The sequence below is a fragment of the Nicotiana tomentosiformis genome, chromosome 12 (genome assembly GCF_000390325.3).
Source record: "Nicotiana tomentosiformis chromosome 12, ASM39032v3, whole genome shotgun sequence".
NCBI lineage: Eukaryota > Viridiplantae > Streptophyta > Magnoliopsida > Solanales > Solanaceae > Nicotiana > Nicotiana tomentosiformis.
The window spans coordinates 4352180-4371803 of record NC_090823.1 but is presented as its reverse complement, the minus strand read 5'-3'; the positions used below and the strand labels follow the sequence as shown (position 1 = coordinate 4371803).

Below are 19624 nucleotides of genomic sequence, written 5' to 3'. Positions count from 1 at the left end.
CTCGACTTGCTCCAATTTAATCAAGTATTATGCTTTTTCCTCGATTTTCTGACTCCGATCGACTCGTATCTATTCATAATTAATTCGATACAGTCAACAAAAATTATAGTAATCAATTTCATAAGAAAATATTACATTTTCATTAAAAATCCGAAATTAGCTCAAATTTTGCCCGTGGGGCCCACATCTCGGAATTCGGCAAAACATATAAAATCCGACAACCCATTCAATTACGAGTCCACCCATACCAATTTTACCAAAATCCGATAACAACTCGACCTCCAAATCTTAAATTTTTGTTTTTGGAAGATTTTGCAAAAATCTTGATTTCTTCCATTTAAATCCGAAATAAATGATGAATATGACCATGGATTTATGAAATATAATCACATTTGGATATAGGACACTTACCCAGGTTGAAGTCTTGAAGAAATCCTCAAAATCGCCCAAGAACCGTGCTCCAAAACTCCAAAACGAAATGAAGGAAATGACCATTTTTGGTCCTTAAGTTTCTGCCCAAAAAATACTATTTTGGTCGCTAAAAGTCTAATCCCGTCGCTAAAAGTGTCACATCTGGTCGCTAAAAGTGCACACCAGGACTATTTACACCAATAGTTTTATTTCACTAAAAAGACTCTAACTCCATCATACGAACTCGAAATTCGACGATTCTTGTTCCTATGAGTCACAAATAAAACTACGAACCCATTCGTTCAATCGAAACTCAATTCGGAGCTCATTTTCTCAATATGATACCAATTTCGCTCGTTAAACAATTAACTCATATTTCGCGCTTAAAACTCAATCGTGACTTGATGAAATTAGACCAAACTTTCCAGATCACTCCTATAATTCATTATCAAAATGTAGAAAGTCTCGAAATCGAATTTCGATCTCTAGAACTAAAAATGGACTTTTGGATCATTACATGCTTATGTTGAAAACATCAAACTCTTCCTCGACAGCCTGTAGTGTATCAATCATAACTTCTTGTACTCAACTCCAACTGCCAAACGGTTTAAAGTTCTGCAAACTAGATACACAGTACTACAACTTTCATGTTTTGCTCATCGCCCAACTCCTTATAGATTGCGAGATATAAGCTCCCAAAGTCAGCCCTGTGCAGCAGAAATTTCTGGCGATGCACACTGCTGTAGCAAAAATCTGCAGTAGCAGCTTCAGTCAATCGATCATAACATTTTGTATAAATGTCTGAATGATAAATGGTTTATCATTCTGGAAACTAGAATCAAAGAGCTACAACTTTCATGTTTTGAAAATGTTCAGATTCCTTATAGATTTCGAGATATAAGCTTCCAAACTTGGCTCCACGCACGGAATTTCTGCAACAGATTTCTGCTGCAAACAGAAATTTCCAGCACTTTGTCCGAAATCCATTCCGTTTACCTTCCGAAATCCACCCGAGACCCTCGGGACCTTAACCAATTATTCCAACATGTCCCAAAATACCATACGAACTTAGTCGAGGCTTCAAACTACATCAAACAACATCAAAACGACGAATCACACCTCAAATCAAAATCAATGAACTTTGAACTTTCAAATTCTATATCTTGTGTCGAAACACATCAAATCAATTCGGAATGACTTCAAATTTTGCACACAAGTCATAAATTACATAACTGAGCTATGAAAATTTTCAGAATCGTATTTCGACCTTGATATCAAAAAGTCAACCTCTCGGTCAAACTTTCCAAAAATTCAACTTTCGGCATTTCAAGCCTAATTCTACTACGGACTTCCAAATAAAATTTCGATCATGCTCCTAAGTCCAAAATTACCATACGGAGCTGTTGGAATCATCAAAATTCTATTCCGGGGTCGTTTGCACATAATTTGACATCCGGTCATTATTTGAACTTAAACTTTTAATTTTTCATCAAAATTCCATATCTCGGGCTAGAGACCTCGGAATTTGATTCCGGGCATACGCCTAAGTCCCAAATCACGATACAGACCTACCAAAATTGTCAAAACATTGATCCGAGTCCGTTTGCTCAAAATGTTGACCAAAACCAACTCAGTTGAGTTTTAAAGCTCTAATTCACATTTTAATTCATTTTTCACCTTAAATTTTCCGAAAAAGTTTTACGGACTGTACACTCAAGTCGAGTAATAGTAAATAGTGTTTAGATCACATAATTAATCATTAAATTTAAATATGACATTTTGGGTCATCACATTTTCACGAGGATCTTTCAACTTGATAAAAATATAATCCTACTAATAGCTAATAAGCGATCAATCGGAGATTCTTAGGTGATCATAAATAATACATGAGCGATCTCTAGATAACTCATAGGCAATCTATGGTTTTACTAGGATCTCCAACTTTATAAAAAGATGATCCTTGTAATAACTAGTAAGTGATCAACCGGAGATCACTTGGACGATTATAAATAAATAATAGACAGTTTCTGAATAACACATAGGTGACCTATGATTTGGCCAGGATATTCCGCCGTATAAAAAAAATAATCTTGGAAATAATTAATAAGCGATCGGTATTCGATTTTTAAAAAAGTAATTTCGGGGAAGTACGTGTGGGATACTTTCTCAACCAATTCTAATCTATATTTTTTCTTGTCTAATTTAGCCTATTTTGCATATAATATATATTTTTTCACCAATTAATATGGTATTAGGAAGACATGTGTCTGAAACTGATTTGTAAGTGATATTCATGGTTATCATCACATTTTACATATTATTGAGTAAATTAAAGTTAAAATTTAAAACTCCATTTTCAAAGCTTTTTAAAGCTTGAAAATTCATAAATGGTTTGACAAATTAATAATTGGTGTTCCTTGCATATGTCATTTGGAAGTTATAATTAAAATTTGAAGTTATTTGATGAAAAATTGAGCTATTTAATCATTTTTTTATGAATTTCGTAGGAGACAATACCTAATTTTTATATACAATATTATATAATGGATATATAAATATTGTTATAAAGGAATAATGAGTTATGTGGCAATAAACTTAAAAATTATGATTACGTAGATGCAATATATATATATAAAAATAAAATCAATGCATGTATAGTATAAAGAAATTTGCATAAACTTACTATTCAAAATATTACTGATAAATTTAAATGATTAAAATATTCTGAATAAGAGGATACAAGCATAAAAATATTATATTGAGTAGTAATTTTATTTTATAATATTCAACGGGTATTTAGGTTAATCCCCCCCCCCCCCCAAAAAAAAAGCAGAAAGGTAGTCACTAGTTCAAGAGGCGACCTATTGTTAGAAAAGGGTTTAAGTTGGGAGAGAGTTAGGGTTTAACCGCTAGTTAATCCTGCTGCCGGCCGCCGTTCACCGCCGGTAAAGCCTCTTCGCAGTTCAGCTCTTCCAACGGGCGAAACCCTCAAACCGAGAAACCCTTCTTCTTCAGTTCTTCAAATATTCAATCTCCAACAACTCTAATAAGTTACAAGGTAATGATCTCTTACTTTCAACTTTTCCTTCTTGTAAAAACTTTATTCTTGTTTTACTAGAAAGTTTTCACTTTTCTGCTTTTTTTTTTTTTTTTTTTCTCTCTCGGTATGTTTCTGAACTTCTTTCTTGCTTCTGGCATTTTTTAGCTTCATCTTATTTCTGGGAATAAAAAAATACAGAGACAAAACGTTTTTGAATACCTGCTGTTTGATAGTGTAAAAAAATGATAATTCTTCTTCGTTAGCTGGTATTTAAACCAGTTTTGGTTAAAAAATGAACTGAATTTGACAATTTTGTGAGTGTTTGAACCAGTTAATTGCTGAGTTTTGTTCTAATCATTGCTGGGAATTTGTGGCTAAAGAAAAACTGAGTTCCTTTAAAGCAGCTGCTGAAATTGCTTAATAGTGTACAGCTGGTTTTAGGCCGAATAGTTAATTACAGGTCAAGAAGGGAGCATTGGCGTAACTAGTAAATTTGTTGTCATGTGACTAGGAGGTCACGGGTTCGAGCCGTGAAAACAGCCATTTATAGAAATGTAGAGTAAGGCTGCGTACAATAGACCCTTATGGTCCGGTCCTTCCCAAGGCCCCGCGCATAGCGGGAGCTTAGTGCACCGGCTGCCTTTTAGTTAATTACAGGTCAACAACAACAACAATAAACTCGTTGTAATACCACAAGGTTGTAATACGACAAGTGGGGTCTGGGGAGTGTAGTGTGTATGCAGACCTTACCCCTACCTTGAAGAAGGCGGAGATGCTATTTTCAGTAGACCCTCGGCTTAGGATAGTTATTTACATGTCAAGTTGGTCATTTTTAGTTTATGGTATCCTATTACCTTAATCATATAACCTCAGAGTATGGACTATTAGTCATTTTTAGTGTAGTGTGTATGCAGACCTTACCCCTACCTTGAAAAAGGCGGAGAGGCTATTTTCGGTAGACCCTCGGCTTAGGATAGTTATTTACAGGTCAAGTTGGTCATTTTTAGTTTATGGTATCCTATTACCTTAATCATATAACCTCAGAGTATGGACTATTGGCTGGTGGCGAACTAGTTTTAACTTTCAAAACTTGAAAACCTACATCTAGTTATTATTGTATTGAATTTAATAAATTGATGTTGTATGTTAAAATAACAAATGAAATGAATGAAAGTGATGCTTCATCGTGCAATTTTACAGTCAAATTAGTTCACTAACTTAAAAAGGATTATGATGACGGAAGGTGACAAACAGTTCCAAAAGTGACTTAAGCAGTTAGCCATTTACTTAGGCTGAAACATTAGTTTAAGGGGATTTACTCTTTAATAAACTATAAAACATTGATAAAAAACATATTTTATTCAATTGATATACATAAACAACACTTATTGACATGTCAATTTTAAATGTTTCAATAGACAGTTGAAAAAGTTAAAAAATTTAAATATCATACTACAAAATAAAAAATAAAGAGAAAAATGAAAGAGAGTCGAAACGGGACAAGGCGGGGCATGGCAGGACAGCACAAAATTTTGAAAAAAGCTAAACAGGGTAGGGCAGGACGGGTCAAAATTTGAGTGGGTCATGGCCTGGCCCGACCCTTGCTCCACCTCAATTTCCATCCCTATATATCATTTACTCTAATCCTTCTGCCAATATTATGAAGTGGTATAAGGAGTAACTGTGTATAATTTTTCATTCACCTGCAGAGATGGTAGGGCTATCTATTGGAGAAAAAAACTTTATCAAAGGTGGTATTGCCCAGGATATGCGCAATGATGGTAGAAAACGACTTGCTTATCGACAAATTTATGTGGAAACAGGTGTTATTCCTCAGGTAGAATCCTTTTCTTTTATATAAGCTTTCCGTCGTTGAATGTTTCTTTTACAACAACTGAAGCTCAATAGTGAACTTTGTTGTTCTTACAAGGCAAATGGATCTGCACGAATCAAGTTGGGTCCAACTGATGTTATTGCCGGTGTCAAGGTATTATTACAATCCAGACATTGAACACATGTTCTATGCTATCTTGATTTTTCCTTGATAATCATCGGATGAGTAATTTTGTCATGTAAGTTGTTTCATTTGTCCTATTAAATTCTTATTTCAGGCGGAACTTGGAAAACCAAGTCAAGCGCATCCTGACCAAGGGAAAATTTATATTCACGTCGATTGCAGTCCCACAGCAGAGCCATCGTTTGAGGTTCTGTTCTTGGATTCAGTTTACTTGCAAGTATTTTTATCTTTTTCATAGTTATTGTAGAAAATTTGGTTCAAGCACCAATCTTAGTTATCAGTTTTTCCTTTGTGTTGAATGATGATTCATGCAGGGCAGAGGAGGCGAGGAATTGTCCGCAGAACTCACAGCTGCACTTGAGGGGTGTCTTTTGGGTGGTAAAAGTGGAGCAGGTATTCACTTTAAAAAAGAAAGGAAAACCCGACATTTGTATGAAAAAAATATAATGTCAAGAGCTGTTGACCAACTTTAGATTTAAAGGTTACACTTATGTGCCTCTCAACTTGATAATCTTGTGGTGTATTTCATTTCGCAGGGGCTGGAATAGATCCGTCATCTCTCTCAATCAAAGAAGGAAAAGTATGTTGGGATCTGTATATTGATTGCCTTGTCATTAGTTCTGGCGGGAATCTTCTCGACGCACTAGGTGCTGCAATCAAGGTATACTAATAATTTGTCATCGTGTATTAACAAGGAAAGAAAGGGCGAAAATTACTTGCTTTCTGTTTTTAGAGATGTTGTGATACTTGAGAATGCTACATGAAAGCACTATTCCCCTTATCCTAACTAGGGCGGAGGTAGGAGCCTAGATACGGGTTCGGCCGAACTCAGTAGCTTTTGTTTAAACACAATATTTCTTTTAAGAAATTCATTAAATGTGTACGCATATTAAATTTAGATCCTAGTTATTAACACTTGAAGCCATCGTTCTAAAAGCCAAAACCCATATAGTTAAAATTTTGGCTCCGCCTCTGATTCTGATTATTCAAGAAGTTTTTGCAAGGAAAGATGGGACTGTAGAAAGAAAATATATTAAATGAGACATTTAACATTTTGAGCAGTGATGCAATTTGGCGATGGATGCATCTCTTAATAATGTATTATTATCTCTATGACTGATGTTCTTCAGGCTGCACTGAGCAATACGGGTATTCCGAGAGTTCAGGTTCGTGAAGCTGCTTCATCCGATGAGCAGGCAGATGTGGATGTTAGTGATGAAGAATTTCTGCAATTTGATACCAGCGGAATACCAGTCATAGTTACTTTGATAAAGGTAATTGAAGCCAGCCTTTTGTTTTGAGCTTTCTTGCGCAACTGCCAATTTACATACGACATTGACCTTTTCCCGTGAATAATTGTAGGTTGGAAGGCACTACATTGTTGATGCAACTTCAGAGGAGGAGTCCCTAATGAACTCGGCTGTTTCTATTTCTGTTAATAGACAAGGGCTAGTATGTGGGTTGACCAAACGAGGAGGCACCGGATTAGACCCTAGTGTCATACTTGACATGATATCTGTGTCAAAACATGTAAGTGAGCAGCTAATCGACAAGCTTGATTCAGAGATAGAAGCTGCTGAAAAAGCTCATGAAGATGAACCATGACATAGAGTCTAATACCTAGATATAGTAGTTCAACCTCACTAATTTTTTTTGCAGGGTGCAAATAGACTTCTTGAATGCTTTGTAGAGGTGAAGCCAAACTTTGTCATATCAATTCTATAGTGGTGTTCATGTGATCATTTGTAGGAGTTTGATAGTCTGGAATTTAGTTTTGAAGCAATTTCGCTTCGATTGTCTTCTTGATCAGTGGTTGATGCTTATCTGTGCTGTTCGTTTAAAGCTAACCTTGAGTGACACATGGTTCGGAACTCTATGGATAGTGGACCCTCCTACCTTTTTCGACTTAAATATTAGGTCTTTTCTATGATAGTTTCGAACTCGTGACATGTGTCTAACCCACACTTAATGTGACGTGAGGTTTCTCCTTGTGCATATTGAAGGAAGAATTTTGTGCAAGTAATACAATGTTTATTTGGCAATGTTTAATTGACAGTACTAATTTCCATTTTGCTGAGACTCGCCTAAATAATGCAGAAATCGAAATATTAACTTGTGGAAAATGGAATATGAAATAAGAATGCTTTATTAGTAATAAAAAAAAAAGATTATCTCAGGCAGACATACTTAAAATTAGACAATCCTCACATAATTCCAGCATAGCTAGTCCATGAACTAAGCCACCCTACAAGTAGGATGCTATCATATAGTAAATCCAACTAATATTTGGCAGCAATAATCAGCATTATGCTGTAAATTCTAAGCATCAGGTAAAGCGGACAAAAGTTGAAATCAAGATAAATTAATGAATTGCATTCTCATGTCTTTTTCCAATTCAATGTAAAAAAAAAGAGGCAGTGTGATGTACAAAACATCTCGCATTCACACAGGGTCCGAGGAAGGGCCGCCAGAGGCGGATTCACGATTTCAAGAGGATGGGTGCACTATTGTGAAGAATTCATAGTTGACTAATTTAACTTTAGTCTGTTACCATGATCCACTTCACTTTTAAAATTATATGTTCAAAATTATATTCTTTTTGAAATTTTAGTAATTTTCACGTATATTTCTATACTCTGCCGAAAACAAGACCGTTCAGAGTGATTTGAATTGCCAATTTCACTTGTAGAGGTACACCCAATAATAACTGCACCATAATAGGCTTTGAGCATGGGTTAACACACATAAATTTAAGTAATTTTGAAGAAAATAACATGAACCTTAAGTATGAGTTCACGTGAACCCATATGTCTCAACTTGGATACGCCTATGAGGGCCGCACACCAAAGGGGTGATGCCAAGAAAAAGAAAAAAAAAGAGGAAAAAGGAACTTAAAATCCTTCATCCTATGAATTGCATTCTCAATCTCAGCAATTTCATGTTTACTGGAGATCAAACACAAAAAATATAACAGGCTGACAAACTACACCAAGTTTTAAGCCAAAATTTTGTTTCTTGCATTGATCTCTGTGACCGAGAACTCGGAGCCCACAACAAAATCTATGGTTGCTCAAAAGCTGAAAATGCAACAAGGTTAGAGGAAGCTCAAATGATATAAGAAGATGATCTGCTGCCTAATCTACCATTAGTTAACTCTAAACTTGCAAGAAAAATGAACTAGGAATGGCCAAGTTACACCAAAAGAATATAAATCAGATTTGCCAGAGTTCCCGAAAAATTATACTACGTATAAGGTAAAATATTACTTGTTATTGATTAAAAATAGACTTTGAACACCCTTGCATAACCCACTGGTAAAGGATGTTCAAAATTTGAACACCCTTATTGAATTTTCTGGCTTCGCCACTGTTGGTGGCGATTATACTTTGTGGAAATAGAGCTAAAAATCATCATGATCCTCTAAGGCACTATAAATCACCCTACAAAATGAACATATGGAGTTAGTCAGTAGTGTCATATTGGAAGCTCTGTTGCTCGAACTCTCCAAAAATGTCGCCGGCTGCATGTCGGATCCTCCAAAAGTAGTGTATTTTTGGAGGATAAGACACGGGTGCGGCAACATTATTGGGGAGTCCGCACAACATAGACTAGAGGTGCTTTGACAATAGAGGTGCTTTGACAATCAAAGAGCTTCCCACACAGTAACTTACCAAAATAATGATATGAGGAGCAGAATTACCATGTTGCCAAGTTTGAAAAGCCTCTGTTTCTTTTCCCAATTAAGCATATTAAAAATCTCAGTAACATCTACAAGGTGCCGTCTTTGCATGTACCTACAACAAGAAGATTACACATGACATTTATGTAATAATCAAATGTATCCCATAAAACACAAGTTGTATCAGTTTCCAGCAAATAATATATGATCGCAAGTCATAGAAAAATTAATCTAGAACGATTAACCACCTAATGGTTGGGTGTATTTACTATAGTCTTACAAATAAATACCAGCTTTTTGTTGGAGTACTATATTAATCAATACACAAGCCGGTGAACAATACCCGCAGGTCAATATTTCAATAGAAGGCATATCCCCTAGCCAGTGAGGAAGCCAGGAAATTCAATAAGGGTGTTCAAAATGCTGGCAGGCTATGCAACGGTGTTCAAAGTTTATTTTTTGTTCTATAACCGTATAATTTTTCAGCGAAATATGTTCAGTTGACCACCCTTGACCACACATAACTTTGCCCCTGCGCCTAGATGCAAATGGCAGAATGCTGCATAGATTCCCTTTTGTCATTACGGACAGATGCCTAGTCGACTTCTGTAGACCAAGAACTTTAAGCAATAGTACAAACTTTTTGGTTTACTTAGTACACAGAATACTGATGATACTTTCATCAATAGCAGGAAGTAGCATCACCTTTGCATGAGATGAACAGAATTTAACCAACCTAGCTCAAGCAGTCCATCAGCGCGAAAACTGTAAGGATCTGGTCATCTCAAAGCCACCACAGACACCATTCCCCTATAAACTTTCGTCGAAGGTAACAAAACCCTGTGTAAACTTAGTTTATTTCTCTAGAGCCCTAGTTTTCTCAACTAAGTGCTCTCTTCTTCAGCATCATTAGTGGACACAAGGCTTGAGTAAGGAGTTAAGACCTGAATTTTAATAGTATATCAAGAGAACTTAGACTTTCGGAGTTCAAGACCCGTCCCTGCATTAGTTAAAGCTTTAATGCAGTAGATAGGTTGACGAATTGAAACCTCGAACTGCAAAGGTATGCTACATTTGCAGCCTGCCCTAATGCACGCAATGCAGATGAAACTTGAGATAGGACAAGCTCAACATATTATGGCCCAGATTACCTGGAATTGGCGCACTCTAAGACTAAAAACTTTATCTCAAAGAACTATAGTAACATATCCATCTGGAGACACCACAAGACAAGTAGACTGCAAACCTAACAAGAAGCAGAAGAGTCTGTTGAACGCAAACTTCAATACTAGCTCCTAATAAAGCCTAAAAACCATTTTAGTGTAAGCAAAACCAGCAAAGAAGCATCTTCATCCGACCTCCATTCCAAGGAATAATAGACAAATGAAGTTACACAAAAACCATCAACAATATCTGTCTCAGTTTATGTAGCGTAGTTTGACTGGTTACGGAGTTTAACAAAGAACGAAAGACTTTTGGAATTTGCAATCTTAAACATACCACGAGATTTCCGTGGCTATAAAAGCAAGCTATTGACGGTAAAATGGGAAGTTTAAAGGTATAGTGTTTCCAAATAAAGAAATTTGTCATTCTTCTCGGAATGGATTAATACGGAAATAGTGCCACATAACATAAAACGGAGGGAGTAATACTGCATACAGTAACAAAGAATGTGCATAAATGGAGGAACATGACTTAATCCATCTCCAACATATTTGAAGCCTAAAAGAAATTTAAGATCAACATGGTAATTTATATGCAATGAACCATGCCGTCTCAGCATTTTTCTTTTTAACATAAATGCATTAAGAAATTTAACTTTACTACTGCACTAAAGGAAAAGAGAACAACTTACAACTTGACATTGTAGTATAGATATGGAACGCATAAAAGCGACATAACCCAATGTCCTGTAATCAGGTAGAGGAAGCACAAAACTCCTTGAGTGATGAACTCAGGTAAAACAACTTTGTTTACACGAGATGCAGTATCGTATGGATTGATATAGTCAAACTCTAGATCACTTAAGCAAATGAGCTGCAATGAATATCAAATTGTCAGATTTCAAGTAATTAACAGAAAATTGTCTTCATAAAAAATTAAAATAAAAAGTAAACAGAAATATGCCTGACATCGCAGCAGTATTAGTTAAGTAATAGTTGAATAGTTTTGGGAACAAGAATATGATTGCAGAGCATCTGAGGAATCGGAGTTCACGCTGGAATGTGATAAAAGTTCAAATACAGAAATGCAGATTATGCTTACATGCTATCGATGAAGCCAGGGGCGGACGTAGAGCATGAAGTACAGGTTCGGACGAACCCAGTAGCTTTTGCTTAGACCTTATATTTGTATTAGAAAATCTAATAAAAAGACGAACTACCAAATGGGTGGCAAGTCCAGAATCCATACACTTCAAATCCTGGTTCCAAGTGGCGGAGGCAGGATCTCCCCGAAGGGGGTTAAAAAAAAACAATCATAGCTAGTGGGAATTGAACCTATGACCTTTCAAAAATTTTGAACCCCACTAAGCTACACTTTTGGGTTGTGTCAAGGGTGTTCAAAACTTAATATATAGAAGTAAAATACAGATTTTCACTTATATATACAGTGTAATTTTTCGGCCAAGGGGGGTCGGGTGAACTCCCTTCCGCCCCCCTAAATCCGCCCCTACTGATAATAACAACAAAGTCTTAATCCAAACTAACGAGATAATGCCCGCCTTTATCTCTTAGTTACTTATGAGAACTTCTAAATTTTAACTAGAAAATTCAGAAACTCGAAAACTTCATGTCAGCTTTTATTACTCCCTTTGTTTCAATTTATGTGACATGCTTTTCTTTTTAATATTTTTTTCTATATCTAGTAAGATATTTGTTTCAACATTTTCATTTTTACCCTTAATAGGTATTTTTTGCATGTTATACACACCTTTAATTTAAGGCCATCAGTTCGAAAGCCTTTATCATATTCTTAAACTTCGTACCTAATCAAACTGATATGCATAAAATAAACATAATGAGTAATAGTTACAGTGTATTGGAAAAGGAATTACGCGAATAAATGACTAGATTACCATTTTTATGTATAAATATTTTTTACCCTGCCGTGCATATAGCTTAAATTCCAGAAACATATCAACAATTACAATATAGGATGCAGCATAAAGTCAAAAAGTAAAATTTCCTCCAAAAAGGTTAAAAAATGTAAGGGTTTAAGTAAATTGACCTGAAAAATAACCATAATAAGTATAGCTATGACAATGAAGAAGAAAAGTAGCCATGTCCATACATCTCCCATTTTCTACCTACTGGCGCACGATAAGAGTGGATTATAAATGGAGATCGTGATCGGAACGCCAGGTGCGTATTGCGCCCCCTGTTAATTCTGAACCAGAGCCGGAATCGTTCCTACAAGATAGCTGTCAATAAGTTTTGTTGATCAGATAGGAGTCTTAATAATTCGGATTAGTTAGACTAAATAATTGAAGAATTAACAAAATTTATTATACTAAAATAATTTTTTAATTAAATTGTTAACATAATTAAAAGTCAACTTTTTTAATCACATAGTTGCCTGAATTTTTAATTAGTAAATAACAGTATTTTATTAATAATTTGCTAGGACATCTGCTACTTGGTTTGCTTCTTTATATTAATAGGGGTGTTATAAATTTTTTAGTAGGGAGTGCTTTATCTAGTGGCTCCATATTGTCACGAAAGAAAAAAAAAGCATCATAAATCCAGCTACCACATCCATTCTATTCCACTTCCAAAAGACCACCGTGCAATGGACGGTGATATTGGTATTATAGTGTTTGCTCGGGGTTAGAAAGGTTTAGCGCACAACCATCGAGGAAGACTGATGTGAATTGTGAAGCGTGATGGTTTGTTATGGTTCATTGCAAGGTACGTAACTTGAGTTTCACGTCAGTGTTACAAAGTGCTGATGTGAGATTTATGTAGCCTTGCCCCCGCCTCAAATAATAGTTTTTGAGGTATGGTTCTCTCCGAGTCGTATCACATTTAGCAATATATCAACAAATATGGCCTCTGCGAGTCTATTCATCACTTCTCCTTTTCAACTTGCAGTTTTGCCATTGTTCAATAGAAAGAGAAGTCACTATACATGAAGCAATAATATGTAGAGTAACAAATCTAATACTCATGTTACTCTAACAATAATTTTAATCGTATGACATGATCAGTTATCATAATAAATGTGAATTTTGATATATTTACATTTTTTTTTTTTGCATAAGTAGAGATATTCTAGTTGAAAGTACACAGTGAATTCAGTTGAACCCGCTAAATTCGCATTATATTCGCCTCCGACTTAACTGGTTATCCAAAACACCGTATGCAACCAAGGAATTTCCAAAGCTTGCTTGTTCTAATGATTTTATTGATCACAACAATAATTGGATTAGAATTTGCCTCCATTGAAGTAATCTCCGTTGCTATTTCTGCATTTCTTGAATTATTTCCATTACTATTACTCTTGCGAAGATAAAAGCTTCTGCTCCACACATCTCCAATCATATCTGTATTACTCAAACCTATTTGTAGACATAATTAAAAAATAATTATACTACTGAAAGACAAATTTTACCCACGGCAATTGAATTTTAAAACAATATGTTTAACCAATAATATCACACTTAATGTGCAAACAACTTAGGGTGCTTGGTACGACGAAAGTTTCATATAGAATATTTTCTTGGATGGCTAATAAGTGGAAATTTTTACGGAAAAATATATATTAAAAATTAATAATAGTATCAAATAGAAGAGAGTTTGATGAAATGTTTTATACTAAAGATTAATAATAATGTTAAGTGTTACTTAGTCGGAATAAGTGGTATGAGGTTAAAAATGTTAAGATAATTGTAAGGAAGATGACTTCCGATCTTCCCAAACAAGTGAAGGAAGTCATTATTCCCATTTTAAGAAAATATTTTCTATTACTTAAAACACTAGAAAATGATGTAAAGATGGTAGTCGCAATCAGGGGAAAATGTAGAGTAGAGAAGTAGATGAACCCGTAACTTTCGGCGCGGAACATAAATTTATTTGTAAAGATTTATTAAAATTGCAATAACGGATCGATATGTCTGAACTCATAAGCTTAAAAATATAATAGATTCAATGCTAAAAATCTTAAAGATTAAAATAAAATTTATATTCTGGATCCGCCCCTCATCACAACAGATTTTTTATTGGAAATGGTAATGATAATTGCCATTTATACATAGAGAAGAAAAAAAGTTAAAATTTTGTTAGAACTTACTCTCAAGACTGAAGTAAGAAGAGTATAATTTGAATGATGAAGGCGAACTTTTATCAAGATGAGGACTGCGGCCTTCTTCTCTATATTTGCTTAGCACAAATCTTATGGTCTCGTCGACACTGGACCCTAACTTGACCATGGTTCGAATTGGTCCAGGAGTGCCCTCAACTGTGACATTAACCACAACTTTTGCATCTTTATTGTACCCCTGCAACAAAAATTTCATTGAATTTAGGAGTAGCTCAGTATGTGCACAAACTACAAAGTCGTAGAAATAGTCTTTTGCAAAATTATAAGATAAGGTTGCATACTAAGATAATGTCCGGCCCTTGCCCCCACCAGGGGCGAAGCTACATTCTAGTAAGGGTAGTATATAACATACTGATTTTAAAGGTATATAACATATGTTGAATACCTTTTGTCGGAGATATTTTTACTTCTTTTAAGTTTAAACACCCTTGAAAAAATTTCAGGTTTCGCTAATCCTTACAGAATGAAAGTTTACTGTCCGAAACTGTCATCAATTAAATTATACTCTTCTTACTTCAGTCTTGAAGAGTAAGTTTTACTACAATTTTAAAAAAATTTCTTCTCTGTGTATAAATGGCAACTATCATTACCATTCCTATAGAGATCTGCTGTGACTACCATCTTTATATCATTTTCTAGTATTTGGTTAACACAAAAAAATTCCTAGTGTTGTGTAAATAGCGAACAACTAAAAAGACCCTTGAGATACTTTTAAAAAAAGGGCTTCATATACAATAACAACATTAACGCCTCAATCTCAAACAAGAAAATTACCCGAGAACCTTGCGGAGATGAAACATTATTCAAATAATCCGGCGAAAAAAATATATTTGAACAAGTTTGTGGCCGCAAAAGAACCTCCAACGACGTCGTCACATCTCGACGATCATCTTCATTATCACCAACTCCATTAACCCTCCAAAGACAAGGCTCAGATTTACATCTTTCTATAGTTTTTCTCTTCCTATGCTGCTTTGATGTTCGTCGCGTGGGAAATGACGGTTTTTGTACACTGCTACTACTAGCTCTCTCGCACATTGGAATTCTTCGTCCGAGATGTCTTTCCGACATATAATCAACAGATGATATTAGAATTTAGACGTTGTGAGTTTTGAATTGAGAGAATGAATTCTGAAATATATATCTAACGTTATAATAATTGTTTTTCGTACATATATAAATCTTCAAACTCGAAATACTGAGTTTTGTCGAACCTGCAAACCCGTGGTTGAACCTTTCTGTGCGATTGGATGTATGAACATATAGAAAGAGAAAGGAATGATGGAAGTCAAAGAATGGAAGTTCATAAATTGCTTCGTAGTAAAGGAATTAATTTTGGGACTTTTAAGGTGGTTGCTTCGTGGTAGAGGCAGTTGTTTGAGATGTTTAACGTGGTTGCGCGAAAAATGGTTAATGTATCAGTAATTTTTTTCCTTTTTTTTTTTGGTACATTATTTTTACTGCATAGGGGAAGAACAAGGACAAAGAAGAGAAAACCGAGATTCATGTTCCTGGAACATTGCTTGAAATCGACAAGACAAGCTAAATTAACTCGAGAAAGATGGTTGTATACGGGTCAACTCTGGGTTAGCGCACACCCCGAGTTTCCGGTGAGTCAAACGAAGTAAGAAGCATTAATGTATGAGAAAGAGACCGAATGCGAGAACTCTTTGAATCGAGGCTGGAACGGGGTGCTCGTCACCGGGTATGACAAGACAACACCCCTGAACCCGGAACGAGCTCCAAGACCTCGGAAAGCACTACAACCGGTTGCACACGACTAACAGAGGGCGGTGATATCCGCACCCAATCGGATATTACGGTGCGGATCTCGCCCGATATTGGTAGTGTGTAAGTGATTAACGTACAAGAACGATTTTTACCTTTTTTAGAATTGTACTAGGGGTAAAACTCTCATACTATATAAAGGGGAAGTTTTTTATTCAATAGACACATTGTAACATGCGTATCAAGGCAACACAAACTTATTTCTCTGTTTTATAGCTATTAATAAAAGGTTCTTATTTTAATCATAGTTCTTCATACACATTTGGCTTTGAATTGAGGATCCAGTCGAGGGCAAAACTATTGTTCAGTTTAAATCCGAGCCCGAACTCAACGTCACAACTGGTTTGGTTATTTATTTTATCTTTAATTCGTTTACCTAACATTCTTGATTACTTATGTTGAATCAATCCACATATCCTTAAAACCGTGTGCAAATTTAATTGTTATCCGTTTTAAGGGTAAACAATGGTATTAGTACAATGCCCAACAACAACAACAATAACAAACATGATGTAATTCTACAAGTGGGGTCTGGAGAAGGTAGTATGTACGAAGTCTGACGCCTACCTTGTGAAGGTACAGCTAGAAGATGTTTCCGATAAACCCTCGATTCAAGAGAAGCATAGTCACATTATTTTTCAAAAATAAAAATAATAGTGTATAAACCATGAAAAGGGAACAATAACACGAAAATAGAACCAACAAAGGCAGGATAAAACAAATATTAGCACAAGGCCCATGACTATAATTTTTTATTTTTTGCTTTATTCGGTGGATACTCAAAAAAAACTCAAAATTCCTCTAAACAACTAATTCATATTCGCAGTAGATAGGCCTACTAAAAGCAAGGATAAAACTCTATCAAGTTCTTCATTATCGAGACCTTTGATTAGCGGTGAAAAAGGATCACAAATATACTATTTTTATGATATAAAATGTTCTACTATTCAGATTAGTAAGAAATATTAAAATTTGAAAAAGGTAAGTAAGTATATGCTATACCAAATTTAATATAATAAACATCAACATTGATACATAGTACTATTAGTTTGAATTATTAGAAGTAAATATCTTGCACAATATCTAACTTTTAAGACGAAAATTGAATTAAGAGAGGAGTATATTGATACTTGAGGGAATTTCAAAGGAAATGCCGACCATTTTAAACATCATCCACACTATTAACAAATAATTACCATTTACGTATTAAATAAATTCAACTAAAGATTTTTAAACAAAAGCCCGTCTAGCTCAGTTGGTAGAGCGCAAGGCTCTTAACCTTGTGGTCGTGGGTTCGAGCCCCACGGTGGGCGTCATTTTTGCAACACCCTTCTCTCTTGTGAAAAGAAAAAGAAATCACCTTCTCATGAGTCTTGACTAAAGCGATTGAAGATGGCCTACAATTTGATGGTCAAGCTTTCAAAATAATTAATTTGAAAATTATTTTTGTTTAGTTAATCAATTTAAAAAATATTTTTATTCATATTAGAACAATAATTTTTGCATGATCAAGGTTTTAAAAGTGCTTTTGGTCAAAAAATACTTTCTTCACTTTATGCTATTATTTAAAAGTACTTATATTTATACTAAAAGCTATAATCAAACACCACAACTTTCTAAAATAAGTATTCCTTCCGGCCTAATTTATATGATGCACTTTGACTGGGTACGAAATTTAAGAAAAAAATAATTTGGAAATTTATGGTTTAAAATATTTGTACGACTATAAATTAGCTCATTAATGATAAAATAAAAAATTAAAGTTAAATTACTTATAAATATAAAAAAATATCATTTGTGCGAGGTAGGAGCTATAAAAAGTGCTCCCAAAGTGTCATTTAAAAATAATTTAGCTTAAACTTCTTTTGTTACCCTTAATAAAAAGCTTTTATAACCACACAAAATATTATGGAATGATTAAGACCATAAATATCCAAAGCCTTATAACTACACAAATATTACGAGGGACTTTTGCATCTATACCCGGTTTTGAGGCCAAAGTTGAACATACACCCACTTTGCAAAATATTTTGCAAGTCTACCTACTTTACGATCAACTTCAGACTTATCGAGTCTGAAGTTAAAAAAATTAGTTTGAAGTAAAAAATTGCACTTCGCACTTAAGGACAAATAGGTCTGAAGTGCAACCAATGGTTTCATACACTTAAGGCTAATAAGCCTGAAGTGAAGAATAGCACTTCAGACGCACTTAAGGACAAATATGTTTGAAGGGCAACCAATGGTTTCATGCACTTAAGGCCAATAAGTTTGGAGTGAAAAATTGTACTTCAGATGCACTTAAGGCCAAAAGGTCTGAAGTACAACAAACGTTTTCCTGCACTTAAGGTCAATAAGTCCGAATTGAAAAATTGCACTTCAGATGCACTTAAGGCCAAATAGGTCTGAAGTGCAACCAATGGTTTCATGCACTTAAGGCCAATAAGTCTGAAGTGAAAAATTGCACTTTCAGATGCACTTAAGGCCAAAAGTCTAAAGTGCAACAAACGTTTTCCTACACTTAAAGGCCAATAAGTCTAAAGTGAAAATTTACAATTCAGATGCACTTAGGCCAAAAAGTCTGAAGTGCATCCAACGTTTTCATGCACTTAAGGCCAAATAGGCTTAAAGTACAAATTGTCCAGAAACATGAATTTATTTTTCGAATTTTAGCAATCCAGAAAAACAATAAATCTAGCTAACTAATTTTGCAATTAAGAAAAAGAAAAAGAAGAAACCCTAAGCAATAGTAAAAAATAAAGCGCCACAACAGCCCACCATTGTAAAATATCATAAACTGCCTTAAAATATGTTCACAAACACCATATAAAATTACTGTTACCCGAAGAAGAAGAAAAAGGAGGAAAAAAAGGCATGAAGTTGTTTAAACAGAGGGTACAAGTTAAAAAAAAATTAAAAAGTGGATATAGGTTAAATGTGAGCGACCAAATATGACTCCCCATGCAATTTTTACATGTTATGACATATTCAAAAACATAATTTTTAAAAATCTCTTATTTCTTTTATGAACTCTGTGTCAAGTCAAACTATGAAATATAAGTATTTTTTTTATGAATATAACTTTACATATTCAGAAATTATATTAGGAGATCCTATTTTAAAACTATTTTATTAGTGTTTTAAGAAAAATCAAATTATGATGGATGTCTACTCTTTCTCAATGATCTTTTCAAATGCTTAATGACATATTCAATGACATATTTCTATGCTTAATGACATATTCAATGACATATTTTTCTTCACTTTTCATGCCTATATAAAGGCCTTGTAATAGATAGGAAAATATACAAAATTGAAGAAGAAAATCTCTTCTTTCTCTCTATCTCCATTTCTTGTTCATATTTTACTAAAT

The 19624-nt window shown here is 34.7% G+C and overlaps 3 protein-coding genes and 1 non-coding gene across 5 annotated transcripts; 2 read left to right on the top strand and 2 right to left on the bottom strand.

Annotated features, from left to right (window-relative positions):
- Nucleotides 1–3242: 3242 nt before the first annotated feature.
- Nucleotides 3243–7210, top strand: LOC104114774 (uncharacterized). Its single transcript, XM_009625295.4, has 8 exons — nt 3243–3469; nt 5161–5288; nt 5382–5438; nt 5563–5655; nt 5783–5861; nt 6005–6129; nt 6599–6742; nt 6831–7210. Exons 2-8 carry the CDS (start codon nt 5163–5165, stop codon nt 7071–7073), a joined length of 867 nt encoding a protein of 288 aa, XP_009623590.1. The 5' UTR covers nt 3243–3469; nt 5161–5162; the 3' UTR covers nt 7074–7210.
- A 1145-nt stretch (nt 7211–8355) lies between these two features.
- On the bottom strand, nt 8356–12602 carry LOC104114773 (protein cornichon homolog 4-like). 2 transcript variants are annotated; one of them, XM_009625293.4, is made up of 4 exons: nt 12376–12602; nt 11003–11184; nt 9140–9262; nt 8356–8908 (listed from the first exon to the last, which is right to left on the bottom strand). In XM_009625293.4, the coding sequence occupies exons 1-4, from the start codon at nt 12445–12447 to the stop codon at nt 8869–8871; spliced, it is 417 nt and encodes a 138-aa protein (XP_009623588.1). In that variant the 5' UTR covers nt 12448–12602; the 3' UTR covers nt 8356–8868. The 2 variants fall into 2 exon arrangements, with proteins under 2 accessions (XP_009623588.1, XP_009623589.1); XM_009625294.4 differs by having other exon boundaries at nt 12439–12601.
- Nucleotides 12603–13316: 714 nt separating this feature from the next.
- Nucleotides 13317–15768, bottom strand: LOC104114772 (uncharacterized protein At4g22758-like). Its single transcript, XM_009625292.4, has 3 exons — nt 15241–15768; nt 14437–14644; nt 13317–13705 (listed from the first exon to the last, which is right to left on the bottom strand). Exons 1-3 carry the CDS (start codon nt 15535–15537, stop codon nt 13491–13493), a joined length of 720 nt encoding a protein of 239 aa, XP_009623587.1. The 5' UTR covers nt 15538–15768; the 3' UTR covers nt 13317–13490.
- A 1726-nt stretch (nt 15769–17494) lies between these two features.
- TRNAK-CUU (transfer RNA lysine (anticodon CUU)) lies at nt 17495–17567 on the top strand. Its single transcript has one exon. It is a non-coding gene; the product is annotated as a tRNA-Lys (tRNA).
- The last annotated feature ends 2057 nt before the right edge of the window (nt 17568–19624 follow it).